Raw genomic sequence first — 23,225 nt, forward strand, 5'->3', positions numbered from 1 at the left:
CAGTGTGAATAACTAGTAGAATAACATAAGTTACAAGTTTAGGTACTCTCTAGTTTGATTCTACTTCCCTTTGCTCACTTGAAGTATCACATTTTCTAAATTCATTCCGAGATTCAGAGATTTAAAGCTCAACCATGAGACATGGCACTTTATAAATACATGATATATAAATTTCTCACAAATACTAATAAGGACTCAAATAAATAAACTAAGTGAGAAGAATGAATCTACAAAAGCTACTAGCTCCCTAGTATCTGATTCCCTTGGCAACCTCAAAAAAATGTGCTACATTCTCCTCAGGAGTTCCTACAACAATTCCATGACCAAGATTCAAGATATGCTTCCCTCTACCTGCTTTTCTCACAGTATCATTTATTCTCTCAGTGATGAACTCTTTTGAACCAAAAAGAACACCAGGATCCACGTTCCCCTGCACTGCCATGTTTGCACCCAACCTTTTTCGTCCCTCGGCCATGTCCACTGTCCAATCCAAACTAACTACGTCGACACCTGTCAATGCTAGCCTCTCAAGCAAACCCCCTGAACCGCTCGCATAGAGGATTATAGGTAGTTCTGGATGAGTTTTCTTCACAGTATCTACAATCTGCTTCAAGTACGGTAAGCTGAATTCTTCGAAATCGACTGGACTCAATTCTGTGGCCCATGAGTCGAAGATTTGAACCGCTTGAGCACCGTTGTCGGCTTGGTATTGAACATATCTTGCCATTGATGATGTGAATTTCTGTAGTAATGAATGGAGGACCTGTGGAAGGATCATGGTTCGATTAAAGGCATGGAAGTTACAAGCAAACTACATATTTGCTTTTGTTTTTGTTTCCTATTTTCACTTTCAATGTTATGTTTACAAAATTTTTTAAAGGAAAAAAAGTAAAAATAATAAAATCTTATTTTCTGTTTATGTTTCACTTTATATGAATAGGATCAAGCTTAAGTCTTAGATTCGCAACAGAGCTGAAGACTTCTAGCATCATGTCCAAGTAACTACTGATAGGCCAACAAGAATGTGTTTACCTTGGGTTCGGAGAAAGCTAATCTCTTTATTTTTGAGAAGTGTTTCGATGAGCCTCCTTCAACCACATATGATGCGAGGGTGAATGGAGCCCCAACAAAACCAAGAACCGCTGCTTTATTATCCACCTGCAATCATCATACAGCTTTTGATATTCAATAAGGGCAGAGAAATAGTAGTTTTGTACCATGAGACATAAATATCAACCAAATTATCTTAAAAGCAACATTCTAGAGCTAAATAGGTTGATGAGTTCTCAAAATTATACACTTATTTGGGTATCTAATGACATATGACATTAATCGCAATTTTCATGTCATTACAACCTTCCACCAATGCCACACAGTCAGTATCCATCCATAATATAGTAATACACAGCTAGACTTTACAACAACAACAACTAAGCCTTGCCCACAAAATAAGGTTGCCTATTTGGATTAAAAAACGCCATGTGTCATATAATAAATGTTAATAGACAAATAATTTCCTCTCCTTTGTGTTTGACTGTACTGAAATGATGATGGTGTTAAAGAAAATCAGCCTGAATGAACAAAAGCAAATACGTGGAAACTCTTAAACGGGAATGGGACCAGTAAGATACCTCTTTCCTCAAAATTGTAAGTGCTTCACCAACATAAGGAACTGAATCTTCAGGAACAAACTCTCTCACTTGATCGACCTGTGCGGCTGAGCGAATCGGATCAAATATGATAGGACCCTTACCCTTCACAATATCAAAGGGTATGTTCATTCCGGAAAGTGGGGTAAGAATGTCCGAGAATAAAATCACCTGTCGCACAATCATACGAAGCAAACTATTATTGCTATTGAATGATGATGAAATGAAAATCATAACACAATGCCATAAATAAGTATAGAAATGAGCGTTAAGAGAGTTATCTTACCCCATCAGGCTTGAAAACATTCCATGGTTGCAATGAAATTTCCACTACAAGATCAACATTTTCAGATCTTTCGCGAAATGAGGGATATTTCTCACAGATGATTTGGTAACTCTGTTTAATAAAGTTCGGTAAATTAGAACTACTTTCAGCGAAGAAGAAAACTCATATTGCAGTGAATTGTGCATACTACAGTCAACTACATTGCAAGCCACAATAATCTAAAATCAAAATTTCAGTACCTAAACTCACAAACCACAATTAATGCAGGATGAAAACCAGCATGAACTGATAACTCTATTGATGCAATTGCAAATTTCGTACTTGAAGGACATATTGACATTTAAATTTGCACATGACAAAGAAAGTAGGAAAATTTGAAACATCAAATTCTAAAGACAAATCTATGCAAATTACAATTGAGTTGTTCTCATTGTATGAATTCCCAAATGCCGAAAACTATAATGCAAACAGAACCATTAACTGCATAAACCTGCCTTCATGTACCTCCCTGCTTGCCTCATGAGCCAAACCGGGGGCCTCTCAACATCTTCTCCACGAACTGCATTAAGCAAAAGTGGTTCAGCAGCAGCTGTGGCCTTCGCTTCAGCAACTGCTCCTACATGTAATTTTCAAGAATTCAGATTCCAGACAAACTCAAAAATCACTTAAACTCTCTGTGGAAGACATCAATACAAAATCAAGACTTTTGCTATGGACTGTTGAAAACGAAGAAACATGGTGTCAGCATTGTGAAATGTTGGATGAATGCATTTTATAGGATTAACAAAATCTGTCTACTAGAGTTCTGAGCTGTCTAAACTACAAATCTTCTATCTTTAGGCAGGATAATTCTACAGCAAAATTACCCTAAAAAGCTGCAAAAATGACATGCTTAAAAACCAAAATCATTAACTTTCCAGTATTCTACAAATGAGCTGGCATTAGGTCGAACAGGTGAAAAGCACAAAAAGGAGGGAAAAAAAAAAAACAATTCTGCGAGAACACAAGCATAATTCACAAACCTACATTTCTAAAGCTAACACAATTTCAATGTTGGATTAAAAAATTAAAAAGAACAATTGAGGAAAGAGTGATATAGAGAAAGGGAAGATTACCTCCAATGGAGCAAGTAATTGGGTGTCTAGATTTAAAGGAAAAATTGGAACTTGAAGAAGTAGTTCTTCTGGGGGTGGAGGAAGGAATATTGGGAGTGAGTATGGTGGAGGTGAAAGTGGTGTTGATGCAGGACATGGCTGAGGCTGAAGATTGAAGTGTTGGGTGTCCCTTTTGGTTGGCCAAAACCAAAGGGAAAGAGAGATAACAAAAAGGGGAAATCAATCAAGAACCTGATCTGATCCTTGCAAGAATCCACTAGACATTGACTTTCGCCATGTCAGCACTCCCTACCCTACTCCTCCAGAAACATAAATATTACTATCAATTTTTTTTTTTTTTTGGTGACTAAATATTACTATCAATTGATACTAAATTATATTTTTATGTTTAAAAGAATTTCTAACTCTTGCTTTTCCGACAGGTGATAGTATATACTGTATAGGAAGGTTTTTTTTTTCTCTCTGTTTTTTTAATTCTAGGATAAATTATTAAATTACACATAATAATTTTCTATTTGTTAGTATATACTCATTTTCTGTCTATTACATAATTGAGTTGTAATAGCATTAAAATAAGTTGTAAGAAAGTCATTTTTAATCTCCACAACCTCTCTATGCAGAGAGAAATCATAAAGAGGGAAAAACAATCATAAAAACTCATTTTCTTTTAACGTTAATGAATGGCATTTTTGTCATTGCAAATTTTGCAATTATAGAAAACAAAATAAAATAAAAAATACTAATACACAAGGGAAAACTACAAGTATAAAAATCTATTAGTTATATTAATATACTAGTCACATAAAATAATTGTGTAATTTTAATAAACTGTGAGTGTAATTTATCCTATATACTATATAGGAAGCTAAGTACTATATTATTTAGCAGTTACATTATTTTCCTGCTATGACTTGCAAACATTCAAAAACCTATCATTGAATACTCTTCATGATGCCCTAAACAAGCCAGTCAACATTGGACAAGCTTACTATAAATAATCTTGCTGGTGGTGAAGTTCTTAATCTAAGGTCTGGTTTCCCTTTAACCAAGTTTACTTGATTTTTTTTTTTTATGTATAAAAGTTAATTTTTTTAGGGGATAAGAATCTCTATAGTTTTACTTTTATTTATCATTTTTTGTGAAAAAGCAGGAACAGACATCCACATTTTCTACAAAGTCCTCTTTCAAGCTTCAGTCATAAAAGATATTGTGCACAATATAAACATGCAACCTCAACTTTTTTCATCTAGCAACATCAAAGCATTATATTCATTTCATATTAAGTGATTTGATCTCATTACAATAGAAGACATTTACATTGGCTAGTGGCTAATTGCTATGGACCAACATTTGACCAAAATATATATGGATTGATGAAAACCATCACTCTTTATCTTAAATTACATATCAACAAAAAAAACCAAGAGAGATTGTATTCTTCAAGCTCCATGATGCAAAGATCTTCATTGGTACAAAACTCCATACCAATATCGTTTCTGTACAACAGACAAATAAAATAGCTTAGAAATTGGAAGTAACTAAAATTTTCCATCATTGCTAATACTATGATCCTTATATATTCACAATGATCTCAATACACAGTTTAAGTAGTTCATGTAATTCGCCTAGGAAATTATTGTTCAATGGACATATAAACATGCAGACATTAGAAAGGGGAATAAAAGGTTTTAATAGACACAATAGCATTGAAATTCGGGGTTAAATGCAAGTCGAATTGTACCAAAAAGAAATTGACAAGTTGAATAAGAATTAAGCAGAAAAAAAAAAAAGAAAACAGATACAAGGAGAATGGAAGAAAGTTAAGTACCATATTCACAAAACAGTCATTCATCATCTTAATTCTCCTAATCAGAGTCTATAAATGTGACTTTTCCTTTGGCCTGTAAACCATGCGAACAAATCATGACTGAAAATGATGTTCATATAAAACTAACTGCACAACTTGACAGTGGAAAATGGAATCCATCATGACTTATAAGAAGGCAAACCTTATCGCCATCGTTGTTCTCAAGATTCTCAACCAATGCTGATTCAGCCTCATCATCCACCTGCACCGTTTCATCTTGTCATGGATAGAGTGTGAATCTTGAACTCAAACAAACGAACACCATCAATTAAACTTGAGTAAAACAAACAACCGTTTGAGGATCATGATCGACAATGGAACAATTTGTTCAATGTGATAGTTTAAGCATAACAAATTCAGAAATTCCTAAGTGAAACTGCACAAGTGGTGTTAACTTCAATGAATTCTCAGGATCCCAAAACCATTAAGCAAGAACAGAGGAAATAAGTTTCAATTCTAACAAATACGAAAACACTATTTTGGTGTATCAGATTTTTCTGTTACCTTTATGATCTCTTCAGCCTCCTTCCTCAAAGTATCTTTGTAGTAACCGTCCATTACTCTAGCATGAAATACATATGGAAATTTCTCCTGAAAAGAACAAAAAAAGGAAATCATGCTTCAAAGGAAACACAAACTTCATGTCAAAGATATTAGAAGGCCGAAAGGTTTTACCGAGTCATTCATGCTTTTCCACTTCTCAAACCCCATCCTTTCAACCATAAGCAAATTGTTTAGTTGATGATTCTCCGCAAATTGTTCCCTGGCAAAGAAAGCTAATCAATATGAACATGAATTTTACCACAAACCAAACATGAAAACCTCATTTCAATCGCAAACAAAGATTGTAGTTATTCAACATAAAAAAAGAAACAGAATTTTAAATCTACATCATATTTTTAAATGGAAAGAACACGGCTACATAAAGCAAAACCTTAATTGACAACATGTTTGAACATGAATCCCATCTATAACAACAAAGCCTCATAAAACTTCATCGCTTAGCTATATGAATCAAATGGTGATTTACTATCCTATCATGAATCATGTTTACATTCAAAAAACTAAACATATATCAAATATAAAACCATTCATGTGGATCAGTCAAATACCTTACCCCATGTTTACATTCAAAAAATTAAACTTTAAAGATGTCAAAGCACAAACATGGCACCAGAACGCAATTGAAAGTTCATTGATACTCCACTAAACAAACATGGGGTCAAACAAAATATAAGATCATGAACACTTGAGGGTAAGAGAGGGAGAAAGTTACATAAACAAACGGAAAGCAGAACGAGGCTGATCAAAAAAACGTGGCTTGGATTCGGGAAGTGATTTAGTTTCAACCATTCCTCTAAACCTCTTAGGCTCCATCTTGTGCTCACAATCATGAATATCAGCCAATGCAATCGCCACAGAAACCCCACACGTACCACTACACAAAAATAAATAAAATTAGGGAAGAAAAAAAAAAAGAAAATAGGGACATAGAAAGATTTGTTTGCATGCAATGAGCGAATACCATTTCTGAAAGGCGCTTCCATCTGGAGCTCGTAGAAGGGGAAATACCCTTTTCCTTGCTCTTGGTCTTGCTGCCATGGATGAAGAAGCTTTGTTTGTAGCACTACATGCAATAGTTCGTTGTTGGTGTGGGAAGTAAAAGGTTCGAACTTGAGGCTGTCATCGTTATCAGGATTTGATGCTGAAAAATGGGGTGTGCTTTGAAATTGAAAATGAAGTTGCTTTATTTTTTGGGGCACTGCGAACTCAGTAGCGAAGAGCACTCAACAGTTTCGAGCTTTGGTGGGAAAGTAGCGCGCATTCTCCTCCGTACTTTGTAAATTTCTTTTTTTTTTTTTAACTAAAATTTACATTTTTAACCAAATATTTTACCCCCTTTTTTTTTTATCTTTAGACTTTAGAGTCTTTATAACTTTAAATCAGTTAATATGATGATAAATAATTTAGATTCTAAGATTATAAAATATTCTTTTTGATAATAATCTCATAAAATAGGTGGTCGATTGGAAAAAGAATAAGATTATCTATCACAATTTGATGTCTTTTTTACTGTTCTTCTAATTAAATTATCATACGTGTATCGATTTTATTAATCAAATGAAGAAAAGTTAAAATTAATTTTTTTTAATTAATACATGTATCATAAATGTATTGGTACTAGTATATCTATTGACAATTTGACATATAATAATGAGAAAATATATCAGAATTCGAAAAAAGAGCCCATAAAATAGTAAGATTAATATTAAGAGTTAATAGTCAAAATCGTCCCTAAAAGATACCTTGATTTCCATTTTCGTCCTCGAAAGATAAAATTAATCGAATTCATCTCCGAAAGATGGCCAACATGGTCACGTTCGTCCTTCCATCATCTCCTTCGCTGAGATGGCAAACATTCGCTGATGTGTCCCGTTAACTGGCAGCATGACAGACGCTAAGTAGCACCCTCTTAATGCTGACAAGACAAGTCTTTTAAAACAATTCAAATTAGTCCCTAAGTAGATGAACCATAATCCCAAATTCTTGGGATTACCTAGCTACTTAGAAATGCAGAGCAATGCCGTCCCAACAACTGCACTCTAACCACCGTCTGCAACCGTTCCCCTGTCCATGTTGCCTTAACCCTCAACCTCGAGTACCTCTGTAACTCCATTGCCGGCTCCATTGCCGCCGTCCACTTCATCCTCCAGCACTCTCTTGCCCTGAGAACATCTTCTTCCATTTCCTTGTCTCTGACTCCAATCTCAATTTCCTTGTTCAATCCACCTTTTCGCAGTTAACAGGACAATTTCCTATGTTCTGTTCTTGAGATGGGGGTACAATTTTGTATTCACAGTAAGTATTTCAATGGCTATTCTTTCATTATACACACACTGAGTTTCTTTTACATGGTGGAAAAAAATTTAAAAGAAAAAGTAGAATTGAAATACTCTATATAGGAAGCAAGATACATTTCTAAGATGTATAAATTAGATTGATGTGATTGTATTCCTCTTCCAGGATGCCGATATCATGTGGTTCAGGGACCCATTTCCTCGGTTTCACCATGATGCAGATTTTCAGATAGCATGCCATCATTTCATGGGTAGCTCATATGATTTAGAGAATAGACCCAATGGCGAGTTTAACTTTGTAAAATCCAATATTAGATCAATAGAGTTTTACAAATTATGGTACTCTTTGCAAGAAGTCTATCCGGGATACTATGATCAGGATGTGCTCAATTTCATCAAGGTAGATCCTTTCATCATTGATACAGGACTGAAAATGAGGTTCTTGGATACAGTAAATTTTGGTGGCCTTTGTGAACCAAGCAAAAATTTAAATTAAGTTTGTACAATGCATGCAAATTGTTGCTATGGCATGGATAGTAAACTTCATAATCTTAGAATTACTACTTCGATCCCAATATCGTTCGCAACCTGATCTCAACTTCCGTCAAGCAACTGCTAAATTACGCCAGAAATGACCTCGCTGACCTTCTCGAAACTTGCATCAATAGAGTCATCTATCTTGATTCCGATTTGGTTGTTGTGGACGACATATCCAAGCTCTAGAGCCCCAGCCTGGGCTCCATGACCATCTGAACACTCGAGTACTGCCACGCCAACTTCAGCAAGTATTTCATGGTGGCGTTCTGGTCGGACCACCACTTTGTGGGGACATTTGAGGGGCGCAGGCCCTGCTACTTCAACACGGGATTGATGGTGATGGTGATGGATTTGGTGAGGTGGAGGACAAAAGGGTACACAAAGAGGATAGAGAGGTGGATGGAGGTTCAGAAGAGCATACGGATCTACAAGCTCGGGTCCTTACCGCCGTTCCTTCTGGTGTTCGCGGGACACGTCGGCCCATTGAGCATTGGTGGAACCAGCATGAATTGGGAGGTGATAATGCTAAGGGAAGCTGCTGGGACCTCAACGCTGGCCCGGTGAGCCTCCTGCATTTGGGATTAGGTTTCATCTATTTAGGGACTAATTTGAATTGTTTTAAAAGACTTATCTTGTCAACAATAAGAGGGTGCTACTTGGCGTCTGCCACGCTGGCAATTAACGGGATACATCATCAAACGTTTGCCATCTCAGCGAAGGAGATGACAGAAGGACGAACGTGACCATGTTGGTTATCTTTCGGGGACGAATTCGATTAATTTTATCTTTCGGGGACGAAAATGAAGATCGGGGTATCTTTTAGGGACGATTTTGACTATTAACTCATTAGTATTAGTATTTAGTTGAGTACTATTATTTTGATAAAAAAAATTTAATAAAAAAAGATATTTTTTATTTTTTAGTATGTTTGGTAAATTTTTAATAGTAAAAATAAAAGTACTAAAAAATAAAAAATATCTTTTTTAAGAAGTTATAATTTATATTTTTTTTAAAAGATTTTTTTAAAAAAAATATTTTTCATATAATAAATAAATAAAATTTTTTTTTATATTATTATATCCAAACATAATTGATAGATAAAAAAAAATTTGTATAAAATATTCAAATATAAAATTATTTTTACTTTTTTATAAAATCTTTTAAAAAAAATAATTAAAAAAAAGATATATTTTTTAAAAGTTCACCCGAATAAACCCTTACAGTAATAGTGTTTAAAGTTCTTAAATTTGCTTGTTTTGCTATTGACTCTACTTTCTAGTGTCTTTGAAGATATAAATTTTTTTCATATTAAATATCTAATTTTTTTAAATATAAAGATAAGTTTAATTTTAATATAATGACATTTGTAAATTATTTTACACTGATATTTAATTATGTTTATTTTTTTAGAAGATATTTTAATTATTAAAATTAATTATTTTTACTGATGTAGTGATACGTAATTTAATGCACATATAAAATTATTTTATATTATCAGTATATTAAAATTAAATTTTATAAAAGATTTAGTCGTTATTTAAATACATTTGTTTAAAAAAAAGTGTGAGAACTAAAAACATTTTCCGCTGTAAGCAAAATTTAAGGGGTCAAAACCACTTTTTGTCTGTCTATTAATTTAGTATAAAAACATGATGCCAAGATGGGATTAAGGGTGAGTACGGGTCGGGTTAGTTCGGGTTTAAAGTTAAATTAAAATCGAATTAATTGAATTATAATTGGTTTGGTTTAATTTAAATTTGTATTTTTTTGTGTACCCGAACTAAACCAAAATGATTAAAAATGGATTGGTTCGGTTCGGTTCGGATAATTGAATATTCGATGAAACAAAAATTTATAAAAAAAATAAAATTATCTTAAAAATTCTGTAAATACAATAAACATGTAACATTAATAAAAATAATCCAAACATGTTAAATACTAAATACATTAAAAATTAAACACATTAAAATTCAAATATATTAAACACTAAAGATATTAAAATCCAAACATATTAAAAGACATATATATTTTTAAATTTTTTTTATTTAATTAATATATGGTCGGGTCTACGAATTGGTTCGGATTTCGTACCCTAAAACCATTATCCGAACCAATTGCTAGAAAGAGTCATTGGTTTGGTTCGGGTTGGACTTGATTACCCGTTGGTCCCAGAATCAATTTAATTAGTTCGATTTGGGTTCGAATGGATAATCGGATACCCGCAACCCGTGCTCACCCCTAGATGGGACTCAAGTTTGTTTTATAAAAAGCTATAGGAATAGCATCTATTCTTGCAATATTTAATTTGATCATATCAAAATTATAATGTTACATATATATAGTGTTGGAGCTTTTGTGGTGGAAATGGAGGCCATGGCCTCCCAAACCGATTAAATATTATTAGTTACAACATATGGTAGTATTCGTATGGTCTGTCTAAAATTAGCTCAAGTCTTTTAAGTTTATCTGATACATCATCAAATTTAAAGCATTGGATTAGACTAATAAACGATCTAAAAGTTTAGCTTTAATATATTTATAATTTATCAAAAATTACAATAAAAGATACAAATCTTTTGATCTTTTAAAATTATCTCATATAAAATTGAAAAACTAAACCCTCGGCTTGTTGCCTTCTTCCCTTACCCTCATTTTCGCGTTGAGCCTCCGCTTCTTTCCCTACCTCTTTCTCACTAGATACCTTCATGTTTCAACTCAATTTCATGATTTCATCCAAATTCCTTTGAATTCGTTTGAGATGCGGTGCCTCACCACAACAATAACCACCTCTCATCCCTCAAATCCTTCTTCATCCCCTCCTCCTCCGCCCAAAACTGTCAATGATGTCTGGAAATATATTATCCTAACCCACTCTCACTGAGACTCACCTTACCATAATCACCACCCGTTCGAGGAAATGACCCTTGAGACTTTCCTCTAAAAAAACGCTGCCGTTATTGATGACGACGTCACCGCTGCTACTCCTATTCATAATCATCATCCTGTTCCTCATCAGTTCTCGCAGGTGTCCGCTGTTGAAGGCTCATCCTCCTCCACAGCTGAGCCTTTTGCCAATGGGTTACTGCAGTGGCAAGTGGAGTCCCAGCACCCTCATCATTATCAGGAGGAGGCAGTGGTGGTGGAGGAAGAGGGGCAGCTGCGGTAGCAAAGGGGAAGAGAAGGGCGGTGGAGGAACCAGTGGACAAGGTGATTTTTCAAAAGCAGAGACGCATGATCAAGAATCGTAAGTCTGCTGCTAAGTCTAGGAAACGCAAATAGGTACTTACCCCCTTTTTCAAATTTTAAATTTTATTTTTATATTTTTATTTGATATTTGAAAAATTGAGATTCTTATGTGGTAAGTGAGGTTCACTATTCTTAGGAATCTCACTATTGGGGGCTATAATTGTTGAGTTGGAAGGAACAGAAACTCAATTAAAGTTAAGATTTTTCAATCTTATCTTTATAACTTTAAATTACTTGTTGCAGCTTCTTGAGTTCGTCATTCCAGTTTTCCAGTTGTGGAGAAGCATAAAGCAAAAAAGCTTCTAAAAACGAATTTAGTTCAGTCATTGTGATCAGTTTATGGCATGATGTAGATACAAGGGAAAACTTATCTGTGAAACCATAGCTGAGTATACTTATTCAATACACAATTATAGTTCTTCTTTTAGTTGAATTCAGGCTTTAACAGTGATATGAAGCAATTCTATTTCCCCTAAACATCATTACTTCAGTCACTGAACTATCTCCTTGTTGAAGAACTGAAATCAGGCTGATATATCTGCTGAGGATAACTGCTGCTCATATTCACTGCGGTCGAATATGGATCAGAAGTTTAGGGGGTTAGAATATTCTGTTGTGAATAGTGAGAGTCCCACATCACTTCAGTAGAATGACCATTGCCTACATTCGCCGCTTGGGAATGAAAATCAAGAGGCGGCTGTGGGTTATTGTAATGTAAATATTGAGAATCTTAAGCCGAATTAGCCTGACTCCTACCCATAGTCATCGCATACCAATGAAATTCAGGGTGTGAATGTTGGATATTATGATATACATGTTGAGGATCTTGGCAAGACTGAGCATAACCATTGCTGCTATTAACCTGTAACCTTCATTCCCTCTCTATTCACTAAATCACCACAACGGCACAATTTACTCCATGGTTATCTATTCTTTACTGTCGCCGTGCATCAAGCATTTGCTGCCGATCTCAGACCCTCGCCGTGCATAGCATTGAGTATAACCATTGCTGAATATTCGCCATGCATAACCATTGAGCATAACCATTTATTAATTTTCAATCTAATTAATATTAAAATAATTTCTAATATTGTCTATTTATTTATTTATTTACTTATTTTTCTTAAAAAAAAAAAAACCATAGTCATAGCTTCATCTTGTGTTTTATTCGTATAAAACTTCTAATGATTTTTACATTTGTTAAAATTGTTATTTGGGAGTTTATGTTTTATTCAATAAAGTGAGATGTGTAAAAGTAAAGTTTTGAAAATAAAATTCTTTATCCAACTATTTTTAACTATTATTTTATTAGTTCAAGATTCAATTAAATGGAAATAATTGTATTATAATAAATATTATATAAAATTATAAATAAATACACAAAAATATAATTATATTCTAATATATTTTTTGAAAGTAATAGCTCAACACAATAGAGTGGAGCATACAGAACTAGACAGACTCCACAACTCTAACTAAAAATAAGGACACACCAAGATAATGAAAAGTCCACATGTCATCTTCGACATAGCCATCAACAACAAAAAGGATCAACACCTGTCCACTCGTTAATGCTAGTCACAGTCATGCTAATTATCTCTTCAACACCTTTACTTTTAATCTGAAAAATCCTCATGTTCCTTTCCATCCAAATGTTCCACACAATAGCACAAAAGCACCTTATCTTCTGCTTGCGACCCTCCTTACTCCTCGATTCCTCTGTCCAACTTAAAAAGTGCTTTTTCATCAAACCTGGATACGGCCATTGACGACCAAAGCCCGATATCCAAGCACTCCACACTTGGCCAAGCAAATACACAGCCTAGAAACAAGTGATGTACGTATTCCAAATCGTTGTTACATAAAACACAGACCTTATCTTCCGGCCTGACAATCCCAAACCGGCTTAGCCTCTCTTTTGTATTCACCCTACCTATCAAAACAAACCAAGCAAACAGTTCCACTCTTGGTGGAACCAAACCTTTTCAAATGGTCCTAGTGAAGCTGTAGCTAGTTACCTCCTCCGGAAGTATTTCTTCCTACAACACTTGCACAAATGAGTTAGTTGAAAAAATACCTTACTTATCATATTTCCACACCACTCTATCCTCCCGGTTATTTACTAATCTCACAGTTCTCAAATCCTCATGTAATTGACTCAGGAATTCCAACTCTCATTGAAAAATCTCTCGCCTCCATTGGAAGTTCCAAATCCACTCTAACCCATCCCAAAACCCGCAATTCCCAATGACAGATCTACATTGGTTTGAAACAGAGAAAAGCCTCGGGAACCGATTCTTTAGAGATCCACAGAGTGACCATACATCCTCCCAAAAGTGAGTCCGTTGCCCATCATCAATCTCCATTGACAACCCTGTAACCACCTTATCCCTTATACGTTGATTCGTGATCTATATCTGGCAAATATTCTTCCATGGGCCTCCTTTAGTAGGTAGCGCTTGAGTAGACAGTAGCTCATTGGGATTCAGATTATTACACGAACATACGATCTTCTTTCACAATGGGCAATCTTCTTTTGCAAACCGCCACCACCACTTAAATAGAAGGGCTGCATTACGAAACATAGCATCTTCAACTCCCAGCCCGCCTAGTTTCTTGGGAGCTTGCACCACTTTCCATCTTACTAGAGCCATATCGTTTCTACCGTCTTCCTTACTCCACAGAAATCTTCTCTGCAATGCAATCAATTTCTCAACAACCGCCTTCGGCATCCTGAACAAACTCAGATAATACACTGGCAAACTATTCAAGACAGACTTGATAAGCACCAACTTTTCAGCTTTGTTTAACACCTTAACTTTCCACAAACTGAGTTTCTCCTCCACTTTGTCTATTATAGGCTTCCATGTCTTCACCAATCTCGGATTTGCTCCTAAGGAGATTCCAAGGTATTTAACTGGAAGGGTGTCCCCCTTACAACCCAATAAGTTGCACATACGCTGGACCCACTGCTCATCACAATTAATCAGAATCAAACTGGACTTATCAAAATTGATCCTGAGCCCTGACATCAACTCAAAACATCGCAGAAGCCTCTTGTAATTCTTAATAGTCTCCTCTTCAGGTGGACAAAACAGAATAGCATCATCAACAAACTGCAGGTTTGACAATTCTATATTATCTCTCCCATCCAACAACAGTGATATACGTCCGTTCCTGATGGCCTCTCCAACCATTCGATGCAACACATCCACAACCAGTACAAATAAGAAGGGGGACAGTGGGTCACCTTGTCTCAAACCCCTTTCCATTTTGAATGGCTTATATGGCGAGCCATTTATCAGAACCGACATAGATGCAGTTGTCACACACTCCATAACCCACACTCTCCATCTATGCCCAAAATCCATCTTTTATAATACAATGTCCACAAAACTCCATTTGACTCTATCATATGCTTTCTGAAAATCTAACTTGATTATTGCTGCCTCCTTTTTCCTCAGTTTAAGCTAGTTCACTGTTTCACATGCAATAAGCGCCCCATCATGTATTTTTCTTCCCTTGACAAACGTACTCTGAGTCTCCCCTACTAACCCCGGCATCACAGCCCTTATCCTCCTAACTAGCACCTTCAAAATAACTTTGTAGACGCACCCCACCATACTAATAGGGCGTAAATATTTGATCTCCTTCGCACCAACGAACTTGGGTGCTAGCGCCACCCAAGTGATGTTGGCATCTACCGGTAATCTGGATGTCTGAAAGAACCCCATTACTACTATCGTGAATTCAGACCAATCTCACCCCAGCACCTCTTAATGAAATTCATGTTGTACCCATCACAACCTGGCACTTTAGATGACTCACAGTCCCATGCAGCCTTTCTGATCTCCTCAGCCGACGGTAGCTCCTCTAAAGTCAAAGCATCTCCCTCATCTATCTTACCCACCAAACCATCTCTAAAACCCATCATAGGCGAAGCTTCCTGATGATATAACTCCTTGTAGAACTCTCTGACATCTATCGTGATTCTCGCTTGATTCCCGACCTGTCTGCCGTTTATTACCAGTTTATCAATCCTATTATTTTGCCTCCTTGCTGATGCTATATTGTGAAAGTATCTTGTATTTTTGTCCATCTCCTTTGCATGCCGAGACCGAAACATCTGTTTCCAATGTACTTCCTTTCTTCGATACCATCTCTCACAACAAGTAATCAACGCCTTTCTTCTAGCCTCCATTGTTTCATTATACACTCCATTGCTTACCATGTCATCAATTTTCTTGATTTCTTCCTCAAACTTAGTAATTTTGTTGTCCATCTCACCAAAATTGGCCTTATGCCATCTTCCCAATGGAATTGTCAGCGCCTTTAGTTTATCCGTGAACTGTATCTCCCCCAATCCTCTCCACTCCTCTTTAACCATGCTAAAAAACCCCTCATGTGTATACCACGAATCGAGGCTTCGGGACGGCCTTGGACCTCCCCTCATCTTCTTGTCCTTCACTATTATAGGGCAATGATCAGACAAACTCCTTGGCCCACCTCGTAGGCGACTATCCGAAAACTCTTCTAGCCACTCCACATTGACCAGTGCTCTATTTATACGACTGCAAGATCGTCCCCGAAACCATGTAAACTTATGATCAGTGAGCGACAGATCCACTAAGTGCATATCTTGTATCCAAACCTTAAACTCATCCGCAGACAAAGGTAAGCTAGTGGCACCTTTCCGTTCCTCCACATGGACTATTTCATTAAAGTCTCCTAAAAAATAACAAGAAACTTGACATAACCCAGCTATATAACTCAGCTCCTCCCAAACATGAGTCTTTTCATCTCTATTATGTGCACCATAGACCAAGAAGAATGCACAATTGAAACTACTATTTAACATTATGCCTTCAACACACAACCACCTCTCCCCCTTATAGCAATTATTCATTTTAAACATACATTCATCCCATATTAGCAAAAGTCCACCAGATGTACCATCAGAACCTACATATTCCCAACCTGAACTGTCCTATCCCCATATTCTTGCAACATCAAATTTCGTCACAACCTGCCATTTAGTCTCAATCAATCCTAACAGATTTAAGTTATATTTTTTCTTTAGCTCTTTTACCATCCTCAACTTCGTATCCCCCCGTAAACCCCTCACATTCCAAGCACTAACAATCATTAAAAAAATTTTTACACACCTACTTTTTATGTTTGAGTTTGCACCGTCTCATTTTCTCCTTCTGCTTAGCCACTTTCCTTTTCCGAGCTATCTCTTCATTCTGTGCCTGTAAAATTGTCATAATGTCTTCCTCTTCATTGTATAGCATAGCCCCTGACTCTGTGTCCAGCTCCCAGGTCCTTCTATTTTCCAGTAATTATTCCCTCAATATTGAGCTCTGGCTACCACCGTCTTCGGCTTCATTATCTGTACCTTCATGGCCAAAACCGTCATATCTAATGCCATTGTGATCATGTCCAGCGACTCTCATATCATTCTGGACAAGCCTCTGGTCCGTGCAGCCCCCATTCAATATCATGCATCTCTCCTCCACGAGCCCATCTGCTTCGCCTCTTCTTCCGACTTCCACCCCCTGTTGTTCCGCACCACGTAGCCTCCATTGGTGCCCCTGACTGCTCAGTTCTCTGCCCTACCAACCATCGCACTTCCGTCACCGGCTTGGGCGCGTTCCTCCCCTCTGTGGGTGGACCAGCAACATAGCTTCCCGTCCTGCCGAGTACTACTGTGGCTAACCCCATCATGCGTGCTGCTATCACCTTCGAGAAGGACTTTGCCCTGAGCGCTACCTTCGTTTCTCTCGCCCTTTGCAGTTCGAGACCCGCTCCCAGCACAAGTGTTGGAAACCCGATCCGGAAGATCCACCACGGGCCCAGGAGCTCCCTCCGTGGAATCTGTTGGCGTTGGGCCCATCAAGGCCCGCTTCCCCTCCTCTAACTTCTAATTACAGCTGGTCCAATGCTTGCTTAGGTAGCCCTTTTTTTATTCTCTCTATTGGACCTCCTGTCCAACCCATTAAGCTCACATGTCCATGTGTTTTCAGAATCTGCCACACAACTTGTAACGTTCCCTCCCTCAAAATCTGGCAAGTCTTGATTATCGCCAGTAACTGATTGATTTGTTGCGATCTCTCCGTGATTGCGATAATTATTGACAGTAACACATTCATTCAAAATTATGTATGGAATTACTAATCTGCCTTGTCTTCTTTCTCCCCCCGTGCTACCATCATCACCAGCTCTTCGTCTTTGCTTCCTTCATGCAAGACTTCTATCCCCTGCTGCAGCCTTAAACCCAGCCTTAGGCTCTTACTAGTGTTACCGTGATGCCATTCTATACATGTCCCTTCATCTCCAATAATTCACGTGCACTGCAAATTACACGCCTCATGTCCCACCTCCTTCACCAGAACATCAAAACCTCCCATACCAATACTGATATGGATCCATTCTTGAATCACATCCATTACACAAGTATCAATCTGAACACGTCCTATAGTGAAAGATTTACACAATTCCATCTCTCGATCACATCCAACCACTTCGCCCCATTGACCTCCTATAATTTTGAAAGTGTCAGCTGACCATGCGTGCAGCAGAACCCCAAAGCATTCCAGCCACACTCTTCGAGTTTCACTATGTTCCAACTCCTCCCATCTCCATACACTGTGAGACAATTGTAGGAGACTATTCATGTTCAATGTGTATGTTTCCTCAGCATGCAAAACAACGTCAAATGTTAACAGCGTTTTGTATGCTCCCATTTTTCCGAACCTGGACAACATTTGGAACGTTCTTCGCAACCATTCCCTTCAAAGAAGCAAAATATATAGGCATCGTCGTGCCTCCTACAAGACTTCTCTGTAGCCATTCCAAATTTTCTGTCGCAGTTGCTACTTCTACCTTCTTCGTCCATCCATTTCCATGCAGGTCCTTTTCAACCTTCTTTGCTTTTAATTCATGTTCAGATGATAAAGAATCGTGTTGCACTGCTTCCATGCGTGGTTTCTGAGTATTGAGATGTTGAGCGCCATCACTTCTATGTGGTGTGGTTATGTTTGCTATTTTCGACATTCTTCTGTACTTAGCCTCTCTCACAAAGACAATCTTCCCTCTCAGCCTCAGTCGATTCATTTCTGCTATAACTTTCAACGCCCCTCCTTTTGTTGTGTACCGAATGAATACAAACATGTATATGATCCAAATTTTATGTTTTTGGGATAGATATATATCATTGATGCGTCCCATCCAATTAAACAAATGGAATAATTCTCTCTTAGATATGTCCTCAAGAAGATTACTCACAAATATGGAGAAGGATTCATTCTCCAGCCGCCGATACTCTTCTCGATTCCAAACCCTTGGATCCTTGCCATGTTCTTTAGACCTACCCTCCCTGTGTTTCCTACTCTCTCTCTCATCCTAGTTTCTTTAATTATATTCTAATATAAATTTAAAAAAATACACAAATTAAAAAGTATAAAATTAACTAAAATTTTATAATCTTTTGTAATTATAACAAGAGTCTAATACAACAAATACTTCTTGATTAATACATTGTCCATAAAACGATAACTAAAAACAAATCATAATTAAAACTAATTATAATAATCAATAGCAATTTTACGACTGAATATTAATTTGAGAGTTTGGCACTATGTCTTGAAGATTGAATTGAATTATGATACCGACTTTGCTTTTTTTATTTAAGTAAAAAATTTTCGTTATTTATTATTTTTTAAAGAAAGAAATTATTATAAATTTATGTATTATTTTTCGATTTTGCTACCATTCTAATTTCACAGGTTGTATTAACAAAATTAATAAGAATGAATTTCATGTAAATTTCACTATTCATTACAGTAAAATTAAGGTGAATAACTGTATTTTTTTCTTAATTTTACTAGCATAATCTGCAAAATTAGGCTGCTAGCAAAATTGACAAATAATTTTTAGAAAAAAAACTCTTCATTTTTATTTAAATAAAAAAGGGTGAAACTTGCAGCAGAACAAAAGTAATTTTATGTTTGGCCATTTTGTTCTGCTTTGCTTTTCGTATGATATAGCAGCCGCCTTATATAATCATGACCCACTTTCTCTCTTGCACTTTACCTATATTGTGCATACAATATATACTAGTTACTAGTTAGGTTAATGATTCTACTCCTTCTAGCAAATCTTTATCATAAATGCCAAAGTCTCTCTGGTGGTTGAGAGCTACCTATAGTGGCTCAACAAATGGTATCAGAGCCGATTTAGTGGTCGAGAACTCTCCATGGTAGCTCAACAAAGTGGTATTAGAGCCGATGGTTAACCGGGCTGGTGTATTAAGAACCTTGAGCAAGAGATTATTAATGTTGCAATTGTTAGGAGTGTATGAAATTAGTCCCATATTAAAGAAAGTAAGGAATAGTGAGGAGTTTATAAGATGAGAGATTCATTAACTTATTACCTTAAGGTTTTGAGTTGGATGTGTTATCTTTTTATCTTATATTCTCTCACTTGGTTCCTCCTTGAAAGTCTCCCAGAAGGTCGAGAGCTCCCCATGTCTTCCCAACAAGTGGTATCAGAGCCAATAATTAGTTTAAGGAGTTTTCAATAAGACCCACAATAGCCAATTTAAAATTTTGATTTATTTAAAATAATTCAAAAAATATAATTATAATTTATATTTAGATAGTCTTTTGTAATTACAACAAGAGTCTAATACAACAAATACTTCTTGATTAATACATTGTCTATAAAATGATAACTAAAAACAAATCATAATTAAAGCTAAAAAGTTTCGTTATTTATTATTTTTTTAAAGAAAGAAATTATTAATAACTTATGTATTATTTCTCGATTTTGCTACTATTCTAATTTCACAGGTTGTATTAACAAAATCAATAAGAACGAATTACATGTAAATTTTACTATTCATTACAGTGAAATTAAGGTGAATAACTGTATTATTTTCATAATTTTACTAGCATAATCTGTAAAATTAGGCTGCTAGTAAAAGTGACAAATAATTTTTTAAAAAAAAAATTCTTCATTTTTATTTAAATAAAAAAGGGTGAAACTTGCAGCAGAACAAAAGTAATTTTATGTTTGGCCATTTTGTTCTGCTTTGCTTTTTGTACGATATAGCAGCCGCCTTATATAATCATGACCCACTTTCTCTCTTGCACCTTACCTATATTGTGCATACAGCATATACTAGTTACTAGCTAAGTTAATGATTCTACTCCTTCTAGCAAATCTTTAACATAAATGCCAAAGTCTCTCCCGTGGTTGAGAGCTCCCCACAGTGGCTCAACAAATGGTATCAGAGCCGATTCGGTGGTCGAGAACTCCCAACGGTAGCTTAACAAAGTGGTATTAGAGCCGATGGTTAATCGGTCTGGTGTTTTACAAAACTTGAGCAAGAGATTATTAATATTGCAATTGTTAGGAGTGTTAGAAATTAGTCCCATATTAAAGAAAGTAAGGAAGAGTGGGGAGTTTATAAGATAAGAGATTTATTAACTTACTACCTTAAGGTTTTGAGTTGGATGTGGTATCTTTTTATCATATTTTCTCTCACTTGATTCCTCTCCGAAGTCTCCCAGAAGGTCGAGAGCTCCCCATGTATGTCCAACAAGTGGTATGAGAGCCAATAATTAGTTTAAGGAGTATTCAAGAAGTCTCAAAATGGCCAATTTAAATTTTTAATTTATTTAAAATAATTCAAAAAATATAATTATAATTTATGTTTAGATAATCTTTTGTAATTACAACAAGAGTCTAATATAACAAATACGTCTTGATTAATACATTGTCCATAAAACGTTAACTAAAAACAAATCATAATTAAAGCTAATTATAATAATCAATAGCAATTTTACGATTGAATATTAATTTGAGAGTTTGGCACTATGTTTTGAAGATTGAATTGAATTATGATACCGACTTTGCTTTTTTTATTTAAGTAAAATGTTTCGTTATTTATTATTTTTTAAAGAAAGAAATTATTATAAATTTATGTATTATTTCTTGATTTTGCTACCATTCTAATTTCACAGGTTGTATTAACAAAATTAATAAGAATGAATTGCATGTAAATTTTACTATTCATTACAGTGAAATTAAGGTGAATAACTGTATTTTTTTCTTAATTTTACTAGCATAATCTGTAAAATTGGACTGCTAGCAAAAGCGACAAATAATTTTTAGAAAAACAATTCTTCATTTTTATTTAAATAAAGAAGGGTGAAACTCGCAGTAGAACAAAAGTAATTTTATGTTTAGCCATTTTGTTCTGCTTTGCTTTTTGTACGATATAGCAGCCGCTTTATATAATCATGACCCATTTTCTTTATTGCACCTTACCTATATTGTGCATACAGCCTATTCTAGTTACTAGCTAGGTTAATGATTCTACTCCTTCTAACAAATCTTTAGCATAAATGCCAAAGTCTCTACGGTAGTTGAGAGCTCCACACAGTGCCTCAACAAATGGTATCAGAGCCGATTAGGTGGTCGAGAACTCTCCACAGTAGCTCAACAAAGTGGTATTAGAGCAGATGGTTAATCGGTCTGGTATTTTAAGAAATTTGAGCAAGAGATTATTATTGTTGCAATTGTTAGGAATGTATGAAATTAGTCTCATATTAAAGAAAACAAGGAAGAGTGAGGAGTTTATAAGATGGGAGATTCATTAACTTACTACCTTAAGGTTTTGAGTTGGATGTGGTGTCTTTTTATCTTATGTTCTCTCACTTGGTTTCTCCTCGAAGTCTCCCAGAAAATCGAGAGCTCCCCATGTCGGCCCAACAAGTGGTATCAGAGCCAGTGAATAATTTAAGTAGTATTCAAGAAGTTCGACAATAGCCAATTTAAAATTTTGATTTATTTAAAATATTTTAAAAAATATAATTATCATTTATGTTTAGATAGTCTTTTGTAATTACAACAAGAGTCTAATACAACAAATACTTCTTGATTAATACATTGTCTATAAAACGATAACTAAAAACAAATCATAATTAAAGCTAATTATAATAATCAATAGCAATTTCACGACTGAATATTAATTTGAGAGTTTGGCACTATGTCTTAAAGATGGAATTGAATTATGATACCAATTTGGCTTTTTTTATTTAAGTAAAAAGTTTCGTTATTTATTTTTTTTTTTTAAAGAAAGAAATTATTATAAATTTATGTATTATTTCTCGATTTTTCTACCATTCTAATTTCACAGGTTGTATTAACAAAATCAATAAGAACGAATTGCATGTAAATTTTACTATTCATTACAGTGAAATTAAGGTGAATAACTGTATTTTTTTCTTAATTTTACTAGCATAATCTGCAAAATTAGGCTGCTAGCAAAAGTGACAAATAATTTTTAGAAAAAAGTTCTTCATTTTTATTTAAATAAAAAAGGGTGAAACTTGCAGCAGAATAAAAGTAATTTTATGCTTGGCTATTTTGTTCTGCTTTGCTTTTTGTACGATATAGCAGCCGCCTTATATAATCATGACCTACTTTCTCTCTTGCATCTTACTTATATTGTGCATACAACATATACTAGTTACTAGTTAGGTTAATGATTCTACTTCTAGAAAATTCTTAGCGGCATAAATGCCAAAGTCTCTTCGGTGGTTGGGAGTTTCCCACAGTTTCTCAACAAATGGTATCAGAGCCGATTCGGTGGTTGAG

The 23,225-nt window shown here is 35.5% G+C and overlaps 3 protein-coding genes and 1 pseudogene across 4 annotated transcripts; 1 reads left to right on the top strand and 3 right to left on the bottom strand.

The window, feature by feature from the left end:
• Window positions 1–90: 90 nt before the first annotated feature.
• LOC112762528 (uroporphyrinogen decarboxylase) lies at window positions 91–3,456 on the bottom strand. 2 transcript variants are annotated; one of them, XM_025808393.3, is made up of 6 exons: window positions 3,051–3,456; window positions 2,430–2,545; window positions 1,936–2,046; window positions 1,632–1,820; window positions 1,033–1,158; window positions 91–763 (listed from the first exon to the last, which is right to left on the bottom strand). In XM_025808393.3, the coding sequence occupies exons 1-6, from the start codon at window positions 3,184–3,186 to the stop codon at window positions 248–250; spliced, it is 1,194 nt and encodes a 397-aa protein (XP_025664178.1). In that variant the 5' UTR covers window positions 3,187–3,456; the 3' UTR covers window positions 91–247. The 2 variants fall into 2 exon arrangements, with proteins under 2 accessions (XP_025664178.1, XP_025664177.1); XM_025808392.3 differs by having other exon boundaries at window positions 2,430–2,551; window positions 3,051–3,339.
• An 831-nt stretch (window positions 3,457–4,287) lies between these two features.
• Window positions 4,288–6,725, bottom strand: LOC112762530 (high mobility group B protein 2). The gene is made up of 7 exons (XM_025808395.3): window positions 6,443–6,725; window positions 6,194–6,355; window positions 5,593–5,680; window positions 5,422–5,508; window positions 5,060–5,119; window positions 4,879–4,951; window positions 4,288–4,546 (listed from the first exon to the last, which is right to left on the bottom strand). Exons 1-6 carry the CDS (start codon window positions 6,517–6,519, stop codon window positions 4,916–4,918), a joined length of 510 nt encoding a protein of 169 aa, XP_025664180.1. The 5' UTR covers window positions 6,520–6,725; the 3' UTR covers window positions 4,288–4,546; window positions 4,879–4,915.
• Window positions 6,726–7,953: 1,228 nt separating this feature from the next.
• On the top strand, window positions 7,954–9,055 carry LOC112762727 (probable galacturonosyltransferase-like 7; annotated as a pseudogene).
• Window positions 9,056–15,297: 6,242 nt separating this feature from the next.
• LOC112762728 (uncharacterized) lies at window positions 15,298–17,062 on the bottom strand. The gene is made up of 2 exons (XM_025808582.1): window positions 16,957–17,062; window positions 15,298–16,286 (listed from the first exon to the last, which is right to left on the bottom strand). Exons 1-2 carry the CDS (start codon window positions 17,060–17,062, stop codon window positions 15,298–15,300), a joined length of 1,095 nt encoding a protein of 364 aa, XP_025664367.1.
• Between the last annotated feature and the right edge of the window lie 6,163 nt (window positions 17,063–23,225).

Source organism: Arachis hypogaea, chromosome 17, assembly GCF_003086295.3.
Source record: "Arachis hypogaea cultivar Tifrunner chromosome 17, arahy.Tifrunner.gnm2.J5K5, whole genome shotgun sequence".
NCBI lineage: Eukaryota > Viridiplantae > Streptophyta > Magnoliopsida > Fabales > Fabaceae > Arachis > Arachis hypogaea.